Raw genomic sequence first — 13,842 nt, 5'->3', positions numbered from 1 at the left:
AGATGTTTTTATTACAAATTATGTGAGCCGACTGCAGTTCCTCTTTAAACTACAAATGCAGCACAATTCCTGAAGAAAGTCACTCCTCTGACTTTTTCAGCTGTGTGTGTAAACTGAGCCATTTTCCCTCTATTTTCCTGAGTTCATTTTGGTGAGCATTCTCCATTGTATATCGCCCGTCATTCTATTTCAGACTCATATTTCTAGGTGAAAAACCTAGCTTCCCAATATGTGTCACTATGCAATCAGCATCTTTGCTGAATGAATGCCGAGAAAAGATGTGATAAATCACTAAGATTGGTAAGTAGTGATGTGTAGCGTTAATGTTTTGAGTGAAAGTCTCTATAGAGTAAGAGGAACAGTAAAGCACAATCACTGTCAATCAGTGGGCACACAATATGCCCACATATAATAAAAAAATCAAAGTGCATAGTCACTAATAGGAATTTGTAAAGCCCCCTTTCTGGCCATTTGTATGACCCCCCCCCCCCTGACCGGCAGAGCCGTGCCATACACACGGAGGGATCGTGCACATGTCCGGCCTCTTAGGATCTGTGTAAACTCTCCGGGATCTGTCCAGTCTGTCCTCTGTGATGGTGGTGACCCAGTGCTGTTGTTTGCACCATGCTCCCTCCTCATACCTTTCATAGGTAGATAATCCTGTTTTACTTTATCGTCCAGGTTGTGTATTTTACAGCCACGTTCCCTTACGTGGTCCTCATCATCCTCCTCATCCGAGGGGTGACCTTACCCGGAGCCGGAGACGGGATCTGGTATTTCATCACCCCCAAATGGGAGAAGCTGGCAGATGCCACGGTAAGCACGGGGGCTGCAGGGTACTGTAGATGACTTTAAACAAAATGAACACCTATTGAAATGTCTTTCAAACCATAAATGTTGATTTTTGAGGCTTCTGTAAATGGAGCCTGACCAGTGTAGCTGAGAGTACACATGATGCCTAAACTTTGTATAGATTATAGAAAATGACTGACCACAGAAATAAGGCAATTTACAGCAATGACATCACATATGTTGCTGTTTATCTAAAGGGCACTTTCCATTAATAATATTACAGTGATAGCACTACATATGTTTCATGTCATACACTTCTTTAGACAGAAGAGGGCGCTGTTATCCACAAGGCACTTTTCAATAGTAATATTATAGCAATAGCACTAGATATCTTGGAGGTCATACACTTCTTCAGGCAGAAGGTGGCGCTTCTTACCCACAAGACACTTTCCAAAAGTAATATTACAGTAATAGACTATATATGTTGCAGGTCATACACTTCTTCAGGCAGAAGAGGGTGCTGTTCACCCACAAGGCACTTTCCAATAGTAGTATTACAGCAACGGCATCACTTATGTTGCAGGTCATACACCTCTTTAGGCAGAAGAGGGCGTTGCTTATCCACAAGACACTTTCCAAAAGTATTATTACAGTAAAAGCGCTATTTATATGTTGCAGGTCATACACTTCTTCAGGCAGAAGAGGGTGCTGTTCACCCACGAGGCACTTTCCAATAGTAAAATAAAGCAATCGCATCACATATGTTGCAGGTGATACACCTCTTTAGGCAGAAGAGGGTGCTGTTTATCCACAAGTCACTTTCTAATAGTAGTATTACAGCAACGGCATCACTTATGCTGCAGGTCACATACCTCTTTAGGCAGAAGAGGGCGCTGCTTATCCACAAGACACTTTCCAAAGTAATATTACAGTAATAGCACTATATATGTTGCAGGTCATACACTTCTTCAGGCAGAAGAGGGCGCTGTTTATCCGCAAGGCACTTTCCAAAAGGAATATTAAAGCATTAGCACTATATATGTTGCAGGTCATACACTTCTTCAGGCAGGAGAGGGTGCTGTTAATACACGAGGCACTCTCCAATAGTAATATTACAACAATAGCAATACATATGTTGCAGGTCATAGACTTCTTCAGGCAGAAGAGGGCGCTGTTTATACACGAGGAACTTTCCAATAGTAATATTACAACAATAGCACTACATATGCTAGAGGTCATACACTTCTTCAGGCAGAAGGGGGCACTGCTTACCCACAAGACACTTTCCAAAGTAATATTACAGTTATAGCACTATATATGTTGCAGGTCATACACTTCTTCAGGCAGGAGAGGGCGCTGTTTATCCGCAAGGCACTTTCCAGTGGTAATATTATAGCAAAAGCACTAGATATCTTGGGGGGCATACACTTCATCGGGCATAAGGGGGCGCTGCTGACCCACAAGACACTTTCCAAAAGGAATATTACAGCAATAGCACTATATATGTTGCAGGTCATACACTTCTTCAGGCAGGAGAGGGTGCTGTTAATACACGAGGCACTTTCCAATAGTAATATTACAACAATAGCACTACATATGCTAGGGATCATACACTTCATCAGGCAGAAGGGGGAACTGCTTACCCACAAGACTTTCCAAAAGTAATATGACAGCAATAGCACTATACAGTATATGTTGCAGGTCATACTCTTCTTCAGGCAGAAGAGGGCGCTGTTTATCCGCAAGGCACTTTCCAATAGTAATTACACAGCAATAGCACTACATATCTAGGTCATACACTTCATCAGGCAGAAGGGGGCACTGCTTACCCACAAGACACTTTCCAAAAGTAATATTACAGTAATAGCACTATATATGTTGCAGGTCATACACTTCTTCAGGCAGAAGGAGGCGCTGTTTTTCCATAAGGAACTATCCAATAGTACTATTAAAGGAAAAGTATGGCCAAAGCTTACAGGATGAATAGCTGTGCATTTGTTTTTTGTTTTTTTTTTGGTTTTCTTTTTACATATACACCCCTTTAAATGGCTCCTAAGGATTATGGGAGCGCCATTCATCTATCCTGGACCTGTGCCACACAAATTGCCCTAATTTTGTGCAAATGAGGCAAAAATCAAATGTTATTCCTCTGGTTCCTCTACAGGTTGAATGATATTTATTCATAAAAAAAAATTAGAGTGGCTCAGGAAAACACAGAATTTTATACACTAGATGGAGCTGCGGAAAATAGGAAATAAATACTGATCCTCAGCTCCATCTAGTGGTCATAATGTGGCATTTTCACAAACTACTTTATTTTTTATGAATGAATAACATTCAACCTGTAGAGGAAATCGAATAAGAGCATTATATTTTACCCCATTTGCACAGAACAAATGTAACAGCAGTTTATCTGGGTGAATAGTTATGCAACTTCTTTTCATAAGCATACCCCACAAAAGTATTAAATACTGTACCGGCTGCTTTCCTTTTCCTTTTTACCCTTTATTTTCACCCAATGATTCTGCCACTAACAGACTTCCACTCCTAGGGTGACCACACTCACTTACCCTTCAGTATCAGGGCAACACAAACAGGATAGGACTACAGAACTCCACCCTCGACTCTTCTTCATAACATAGAGGGGAGTTGTTCTGTAGTTCGCAGAGATAGTGGGGAACCGTGTAACTGATAACAGGCAGAGAGCACAGGAAGTTCAGATTTCTGGCAGGACCATCAGGTATATACCAAAGGTGGTCTGAATGCAAATACAGCCAGCCTAGGAACGTCCACTCCTCTAGATGGACACCCACCCATCAAGGCATTTTGATATTTGCATAACTACACCCCTTGCCCCACCCCTTTCAGTTATTGGTGCGCAAATCCTAAACCCATCAAGGCATTTTGATATTTGCATAACTCCGCCCCCTGGCCCCACCCCTTTAATTCATTGGTGTGCAAATCCTAAACCCATCAAGGCATTTTGATATTGACATAACTCCACCCCCTGGCCCCACCCCTTTCATTCATCGGTGTGCAAATCCTAAACCCATCAAGGCATTTTGATATTGACATAACTCCACCCCCTGGCCCCACCCCTTTCATTCGTTGGTGTGCAAATCCTAAACCCATCAAGGCATTTTGATATTGGCATAACTCCGCCCCCTGGCACCACCCCTTTCATTCATCGGTGTGCAAATCCTAAACCCATCAAGGCATTTTGATATTGGCATAACTCTGCCCCCTGGCCCCACCCCTTTCATTTATTGGTGTGCAAATCCTAAACCCATCAAGGCATTTTGATTTTGGAATAACTCCGCCCCCTGGCCCCACCCCTTTCATTCATTTGTGCGCAAATCCTAAACCCATGAAGGCATTTTGATATTTGCATACCTCTGCCCCCTGGCTCCACCCCTTTCACTCATTGGTGTGCAAATCCTAAACCCATCAAGGCATTTTGATTTTGGAATAACTCCGCCCCCTGGCCCCACCCATTTCATTCATTGTGGTGCAAGTCCTAAACCCATCAAGGAATTTTGATATTGACATAACTCCACCCCCTGGCCCCACCCCTTTCATTCATCGGTGTGCAAATCCTAAACCCATCAAGGCATTTTGATATTGGCATACCTCCGCCCCCTGGCTCCACCCCTTTCAATCATTGGTGTGCAAATCCTAAACCCATCAAGGTATTTTGATATTTGCATAACTCCTCCCAAGAGACAGCCCACTGCCTGTATCAGGACTGAGGGCTCTGGAGAGGAGTACTGAGGCTGGGCGCTGGGATGTTCTTAGGAAGATATGTACAGGCTCCTCCCACCAGCTATGATCTGCCTGCAATGCATAGAGAAGAACAGAGGTCCAGTGATGACATCACTGGGTATCTCTGCTTCTCTGTGCAATATAATGATGTCATCACTGGGTCTTAAATAAGGCGTGTCAAGAAAGAAAACAGAAAGGTTTTATGCAAAGGGTAACTCCACTTTCGTGGGGGGAAAAAATAGCAAATAAAGAAAAAAACAATACAGCGTATACAATTGTAACACAAATCATATTGTAATTGAATGTTAATAAAAATTTCCTTTCCTTTTTATTATGCATCTGCTGAAATTTTCTGAAAATGCAATATGGCCGCCTGGAGGTGTTCTGTACACAGAATGTATACTGACCACACCCCCAGAAACATCATTTCCTGCTTGTGTGATTGGCTCACTAATTTTCCCAGAAGTCTGCACTAAGATACAAGTCAGATTTCTGGCATCCCCTGCAACAAAAATGTCATTTTTGGTGAGATACTCCCAATAGGAACACGTCTAAAGGGATGCAGGCCCAGCAGATTTCCTCATTAGTGCTCTGCAGCTGTCACAGCTGATAGATAATTATGAAACCACTCCAATTAGACCCACTCAGCACAGAGGAACAAACAATGATTTCTTCAGAATAACAAAAGGTAGAAATCTGCAACAAAGTTTGTTAAAATCCCTGCAATGTACAGAGATTACCCCGAGGGGAATGTGGAGTTACGCTTTAAATCATTCATTAGCACATTGATAAGGGGGAGGGAGGAAACAGGAGGGGCAACAAATAAATAGATTAAACTTCAACTTTAACATTTTAATACCATAAAACTGCATAGGTAATAATTGTAATGAAAGTCATTAGGGCTGGGGTGGGGGGGGGGGGGGGAGCGCAGGAATGAACAGGATTGCGTTTTCCAGCTAAGCACAGCGATTCTTTCCTCAGCTCCGATCCCCATTGGTTTGGAGTAAAATGTAAAAAGCCGAGTGTAAAGACATTCACATTATGAAAAGTGTCAGAAATTCCCCTCCCTCCATTCCCAGATGAGCAATTCCACACCGCTCATGTAATCTACTTTTAAATTGCCTAATCGATCGGAGCGGTCACATGGGCTTCCCAACGCGTCAGTGATGAAGGAACCGACGCGCTTTCACAAATCCCTCGATGGAAAACACGTCCTGAATGTATTTATAACCCACAGAAAATGCACCGCGTACATTAGTGGCCATCATCTCAGCGCCGCTTATTGCTGAGCATTCCGTTTACAGAGCGTTATTCCTTCATTAATTCCGTAACCGGAGTCATGAATTATTTTCTCGTTACTGCTAAAGAGATTCCAAAGAGGCCGTACCTAAAACATTATATATATATATATATATATATATATACATACAGTACATATCTATAAATACATACACATGCATTTTATTATGTATAATATATATTATAAATAATTGTATATATATATATATATATATATATAATTTTTTAATTTTATTATATATTTTATATAACAAAATAAAATATATACTATTTAAATAATATATATTATATGATTTGAAAAAATATATGTTATATATTATTATATTATATATACAGTTTGTAATATATAGTTTATGTAATAAAATAAAATATATATTCTATCTATCTATATTTTTCTATCTATCTATCTATCTATCTATCTATCTATCTATCTATCTATCTATCTATCTATCTATCTATCTATCTAATATTTTTTTCAAATTTATTATAAATAATATATATTTTATATAATTAAATAAAATATATACTATTTAAATAATATATATTATATGATTTAAAAAATGTATGTTATATATTATTATATTATATATACAGTCTGTAATATATATTCTATCTATCTATATAGATAGATAGATAGATAGATAGATAGATAGATAGATAGATAGATAGATAGATAGATAGATAATATTTTTTCAATTTTATTATAAATAATAGATATTTTAAACAAACTATATACTATTCTACTATTCAAATAATATATATTATATGATTTAAAAAAAAGATATGTTATATATTATTATATTATACAGTATATACAGTATGTAATATATAGTTTATGTAATAAAAACAAATATATATTCTATCTACATATATATACTGTGTATATATATATATATATATTTATATATATATATATATATATATATATATATATATATACATATGTGTGTGTGTATATGTATGTGGATAGATTATATAATATATATTATAAAAATGAATAATATTTTTTCAATTTTATTATAAATAATAGATATTTTATATAATTAAATAAAATATATACTATTCTACTATTCAAATAATATTTATTATATGATTTAAAAAAAATATGTTATGTATTATTATATTATATATACAGTATGTAATATATAGCTTGTGTAATAAAATATATATTTTATCTATCTATCTATCTATCTATCTATCTATCTATCTATCTATCTATCTATCTATCTATCTATCTATCTATCTATCTATCTATCTATCTATCTATCTATCTATATATATATATATATATATATATATATATATATATATATCATTTTTAAATTTTATTATAAAGAAAAACAATATATACTATTCAAATAATATATATTATGTGATTTAAAAAATTATATGTTATATATTATTATATTATAGATACAGTATGTAATATATAGTTTATTCAATCTATCTATCTATCTATCTATCTATCTATCTATCTATCTATCTATCTATCTATCTATCTATCTATCTATCTATACAGTATATATAATATTACAATATTTCTTTATTAGCAAAACAGTTTGCACCTCTTAATGTATTAAACCCTTTTTTATCAAGCAGGAGCAATTTTGGCAAAACGAGTTACTTCACTTCATAGGAAGTGCAGATTAATCCAATAACAAGCTCTTTGCTCTTTCTGTCTCTTCCAACCTATGCATACTTTAAAGACATACAAAGAAACCATACATTTATTTAATATTATTTAGGTAGCAATAAATATTCATTTATACCTAATAGTTTATAATTAATAGAGCAAAATGCCAGTAAAAAACAAACAAACTGATAGATTAGAAAAATATGAGCTTTTTCTGCAATACTAACATTCAATCTGACACTGCCCCCCCACAGAACTTCTTTTCTGCCACTAGATGTCCTCAGTCTTCTGGGTTGAATACCAGCCAGTATAATTCAACAGTTGAGTAGGAAAGGGGTGGGGCTAGGTAAGCAATGGGTAGGGCTAAGCAGTAAGGGAGAATGCTGAGCAGGATGGGGTTGGGGCTTAGCAAGCGGGGTGGATGAGGTTTAGCAGGAAGAGGGTGGAGCTGAGCAGAAAAGGGGTGGGGCTGAATAGGAAGGAGGTGAGGATGAGCGGTAAGGAAGGCTGAGCAGGCTAGGGATGGGGTTGAGAAGGAAAGTGGGAAGGAGTAAGGGGGAGGCGTTGAGTAGGAAGGGGGTGTGGCTGATTGGAAAAGGGCTGGAACCCCGAAGCACTGGGGCCTTCACATTCTGAATTGCTGCTTAACATTTCACCAGTCTTTTCTATGGCAGACAATTGTATTTATATTGTACAGCTGCTCAGAAGACTGCAAGAACAAAGTAGGCCCTCTATGGGCAACAATTCAAATCTACAAACATGTGTCCGACAGTTAGAGCCATTCACCTCCACAGAAATCATATGAGATACGGCGGCACTTTGCATACTAATTGTTGGGTTGATTTTTGATTGGCCCAAAGTGAAATTGTATTTTAAGAAATGAACAGAATGAATGTAAATTTTCCAGGTATGGAAGGACGCGGCTACACAGATCTTCTTCTCTCTGTCGGCGGCCTGGGGTGGGCTCATCACTCTCTCCTCCTACAACAAGTTCCACAATAATCTCTACAGGTGGGTCCAATCACAAGCAGCAGAATTATCTGATAGAGTCACAGACCTGCAGAAAGTTCTTCATGTGAGCTTCAGAGGAACCTCTAAGGCTGAAGGACAGGTATGGTCTCCTGCGGCTTCTTTGCAGCCACTTCCTGTCTAGCTGCACCCCAGTAATGGATGCGTGGCATTTCTTCGGTTGGGTTGCCTGAAGGTGACAATGGTGGAATATATCTGTGTGATGTGTGTCTCCACTGGAGATCCCTGAGGACAGAGTGACAGAGCAGGAGCATGGTCGGAAGACGGGGACAAAGAGTTGACATCCGTCAGCAAAATGCAGCCAGCTACTCAGTGTCACCCATTACAATACATCTTTACTGGCTACATCAGTGGTCTCCAAACTGTGGCCCTTTGCTTACTTTTACCCCCCCCCTCTTGGGGCACAATTCTATCCACTGACACCAACAATGGGGCACAATTCCTCCTACTGACACCAACAATGGGGCACTGATCCTTCCACTGACACCAACAATGGGACACAATTCTTCCTACTAACAACAACAATGGGGCACTATTCATTCCACCAAGACCTACAATTTGGCATATGTCCCCCCACTGACACCAATGAAGGGGCACAATTCCTCCTAATAACACCAACGATGGGGCACTATCACCACTGACACCAACATTGGGGCACTGATCCTTCCACTGACACCAATGATTGGGCATGTGTCCTCCCAATGACACCAACAAAGGGACACAATTCTTCCCACTAACACCAACAATTGGGCACTCTTCCTTCCACTGACACAAACAATTGGGCATATGTCCTCTTAATGACACCAACAATGGGGCACAATTCCTCCCAATGACACCAACAATTGGGTCAAATTCTTCCCACTAACAACAACAATGGGGCACTATTCATTCCACCAAGACCTTCAATTCGGCATATGTCCCCCCACTGACACCAATGATGGGGCACTATCATCACTGACACCAAAGATGAGGCATTATCATCACTGACACCAAAGATGAGGCATTATTTACTCCCACTGACACAGGGCGTTTTCTACTACCACTGGCCTCAGTTCTTCCCGCACAAAGTCTGAAGAGCAGTATACTGGCTCTTTATTTGGAAAGTTTGGAGACCCCTGGGCTACATAATGGAATCAGCAAATAACACACTAACATGTTTCGGCCAAGGACTTATTCATAGCAGGCTTCATGATGGAATCAGTGAACAACAGGCTAACACGTTTCGTCCGAAGACTTACTAATAACATGCAATGAGTAAGTCTTTAGCTGAAACATGTTAGTGTGTTGTTTGTTGACCCCATCATGTAGCATGCTATAGATAAGTCTTCTGACGAAACGCGTTAGCATATTGTTCGCTGATTCCATCATGAAGCAGGCTAAAAGTAAGACTTCGACCGAAACTCGTTACCATGTTTTTTGCTGATCCCATCATGTGGCCAATAAAGATTTGTTGTCATGGATGACACCAAGTAGCCGGCTTCATTCTACTGATGGGTTATCGCAGTATATACATATTGGAGGTACCTTAACCAGAGCACCGGTTTCCCGTCTCTGAGGGTATTTTGCGGCAGAGCACATTTGTTGTTTTTCATATCACCCTGTAACAGGAAATGTGTGGCATGGCTGGAAGACATGGACAAAGTGTTGTCACCCTATAACAGGAAATGTGTGGCAAGGTTGGATGACATTGACAAAGTGTTGTCACTCTATAATAGGAAATGCATGGCATGGCTGGAAGACATGGACAAAGTGTTGTCACCCTATAACAGGAAATGCCTGGCATGGCTGGAAGACAGGGACAAAGTGTTGTCACCCTATAACAGGAAATGCCTGTCATGGTTGGAATATAGGGACAAAGTGTTGTCACCCTGTAATAGGAAATGCCTGGCATGGCTGGATAACAGGGACAAAGTGTTGTCACCCCATAACAGGAAATGTCTGGAATGGTTGGAAGACAGAGACAAAGTGTTGTCACCCTGTAATAGGAAATGCCTGGCATGGCTGGAAGACACGGAAAAAGTGTTGTCACCCTATAATAGGAAATGCCTGGCATGGCTGGAAGACAGGGACAAAGTGTTGTCATCCTATAATAGGAAATGCCTGGCATGGTTGGATAACAGGGACAAAGTGTTGTCACCCTATAACAGGAAATGCCTGGAATGGTTGGATGCTGTTGTCACTCTTCGACCGGAAGTGCCTGGCATGGCTGGAAGGCATTTGTCACCCTATAACAGGAAGTGCCTGGACAAGGACAATTTTGGCAGAATATCCCGGGTTTATGTCAAGGAAAGCAGCAGATTTAAGAATTAAACAAAAATCGAAAGGAGACTAACTCTTCTATGAGATTTTAGTGATTGTGTTTACAACTTCTTTAGATGTATAAGTTGGGGGAGGGATCATTTTATCTTTTTCTTTACAATTCTAGAATTCTGCATTGCGAATCCCAGACATTCTATTGCATTAATCATAAAAATTCAAAAAACTGTGAAGCAGCGACACCTAGTGGGCAAATTTCATTATAACACACAAAGTCAGTTTGTTGGGTTTAATAAAGAAATTGTAGTATTTTTAAGCTATGTCTGCTTAAATATTATATATTGCAAAAGTTTTAATAAAAGTCAAATGATAATCTGGTAATATAAAACACGCTGATAGGTCTATTTGGAAAATAAAATATTATAAAATTTTGATAAATAATTACTATTATTATTATTTTTACTATTATTATTATTATTTATAATAATTAATAAAATAATATTTGTAGCCCTCTATATAATATCTTATAAAAATACATCTATGCATTTTTTGAGTTTTTTCTTGAGATTTAAATGTTCACTTCAGTCAGAGATGAGTATTTTATATGGCTTTAGATTTTATCTCAGCCACCCTGATAGCTAAATTTCCAAAATTTCCAGGATCCTCATCCCATGCAGGCTTAAGGGTCTACGTAGAAAGAGTTCGCTGACACACATTCACACAGCTCCAACGCAGTTTGCCATATTCTGTCTTGTAGAACTATCTCATATGACCGCCATCACCATCTAGTGGCCGTAATGTGGTATTTGTTTTTGAATGATCCAATCAGGAAAAAAAAAAGAAATTCTGGCCACTGGATGGCGCTGATGGTCATAAAAAATAGTTTTATAACACAGAATATGGGACATTTTGTTGGAAGTGTGTCACATCTGTTCAGGGAACTGTTTATTGGAAAGGAACAAAATAAATCATAGAGGTACAAAGCACCTCATGCCTCAAGATCTGAATGTTTCCTAGGGAACCAAAAAGCTGCATTCTTGTATGTATAATGATGGGATTTTTCTCATTCAGGGATACGCTGATTGTTACCTGCACCAACAGTGCCACCAGTATATTTGCTGGATTTGTCATCTTCTCTGTCATTGGCTTCATGGCAAATGAGCTGAAGGTGGACATTGACAAAGTTGCTGATCAAGGTAAGAAAGGACCTTCTCCACTGAGTGCCAAATAATGACACACTGAAACTTGGGGGTCCAGAACAATGACACACTGACACTTGGGGGTCCAGAACAATGACACGCTGACATTTGGGGTCCCAGAACAATGACACACTGACACTTGTGGGGCCCCAGAACAATGACACCCTGAAACTTGGGGGTCCAGAACAATGACACACTGAGACTTGGGGGTCCCAGAACAATGACACACTGAGACTTGGGGGTCCAGAACAATGACACACTGAGACTTGGGGGTCCCAGAACTATGACACACTGACACTTGGGGGTCCAGAACAATGACACATTGACACTTGGGGGTCCCAGAACAATGACACACTGACACTTGGGGGTCCCAGAACAATGACACACTGACACTTGGGGGTCCCAGAACTATGACACACTGACACTTGGGGGTCCCAAAACAATGACACACTGACACTTGGGGGTCCCAGAAGTATGACACACTGACACTTGGGGGTCCCAGAACAATGACACACTGACACTTGGGGGTCCCAGAACAATGACACACTGACACTTGGGGTCCCAGAACAATGACACACTGACACTTGGGGGTCCCAGAACAATGACACACTGACACTTGGGGGTCCCAGAACAATGACACACTGACACTTGGCATCCAGAACAATGACACATTGACACCTGGGGGTCCCAGAACAATGACACACTGACACTTGGGGGTCCAGAACAATGACACGCTAACACTTGGGGGTCCAGAACAATGACACAATGACACTTGGGATCCCAGAACAATGACACACTGACACTTGGGGGTCCAGAACAATGACACACTGACACCTGGGGGTCCCAGAACAATGACATACTGACACTTGGGGGGGGGGGGGTCCCAGAACAATGACACACTGACACTTTGGGGGTCCCAGAACAAGGACACACTGACACTTGGGGGGGGGGGGTCCCAGAACAAGGACACACTAGGACTGGGGGTCCTAGGATGTTTCAAGTATAATTTATTCCTCTTTATTTCTCAATCTGCACAATCTGTATCTGGGATGATTGCTATACTAACTGACTTCTTCCCCATCCCCCCAGGACCCGGCATTGCGTTTGTCGTGTACCCCGAGGCTCTCACCCGCCTTCCTATGTCTCCGTTCTGGGCGATAATATTTTTCCTCATGCTTCTCACTCTGGGGCTGGACACAATGGTAAGACCTGAGGAGCTGATTGGAAATATTTAGACTTTGATGCAATTATGTGTTTGATGTCCAATATTAGGAGATGAGTGTTACAGATTGAGGAATAGAGGAAGCTCCTCCCCCAACCTGCCGGGTGAATATCAGAGGGAGGAGAGCAGAATAGGAGGAGGGGGAGGGGGAGGAAACACTGCGCAAGTCACTTATGTTCAGATGAAATAAAGTTACGGCTAGAGTAGAGATCAGCGAACGTCTGGAAAGAATCGCCAATTACACACAAATGTAACTTTTATGGCAATTGTTTCTTCTGATCGATACAATAAAGTGAAACAAACAATGTTTCCACCACTGACCAGCTTCTGAAAGTGTAACTAAAGTAATAAAACTTTCATTTATGCTTCAAGCTTTAATCCCCAAATGGTTCATTCCTTTCATTCAAATACTGGCTACATTTATTCCCCCTAAATAAGAATCGTTTCATATCTCCTCACCTGCATACATTTCCTTTACTCCTGTGTCTACAATTCATTCTGCTCTCTCTATCTCTCTCAGCGTAGCCACCTTTTCAGATGCACTGAGGGCAGAGGGAGTAGGTGATGATGAGAAATGAGCCTGAGTGAAAGAACACATCCCTGGCATCCCTTTAGACAAGCATGTTCTTCCCTGCTGGCCATTGAAACGT

At 40.1% G+C, this 13,842-nt stretch overlaps 1 protein-coding gene across 1 annotated transcript in view; it reads left to right on the top strand.

The window, feature by feature from the left end:
• SLC6A5 (solute carrier family 6 member 5) overlaps window positions 1-13,842 on the top strand; it is a 134,013-nt gene that overhangs the window by 69,980 nt on the left and 50,191 nt on the right. The window contains exons 8-11 of the mRNA XM_082270282.1: window positions 682-816; window positions 8,394-8,497; window positions 11,843-11,967; window positions 13,060-13,172. Of these exons, the coding sequence (XP_082126408.1) occupies window positions 682-816; window positions 8,394-8,497; window positions 11,843-11,967; window positions 13,060-13,172 (477 nt within the window). The remainder of the gene's footprint in view (window positions 1-681; window positions 817-8,393; window positions 8,498-11,842; window positions 11,968-13,059; window positions 13,173-13,842) is intronic.

This window comes from Pelophylax lessonae, assembly GCF_965119305.1.
Source record: "Pelophylax lessonae genome assembly, chromosome: 10".
In the NCBI taxonomy this organism is placed as follows: Eukaryota; Metazoa; Chordata; class Amphibia; order Anura; family Ranidae; genus Pelophylax; species Pelophylax lessonae.
Note: the sequence above shows the minus strand (reverse complement) of the source record. Positions and strands in the feature narration are given on the sequence as shown.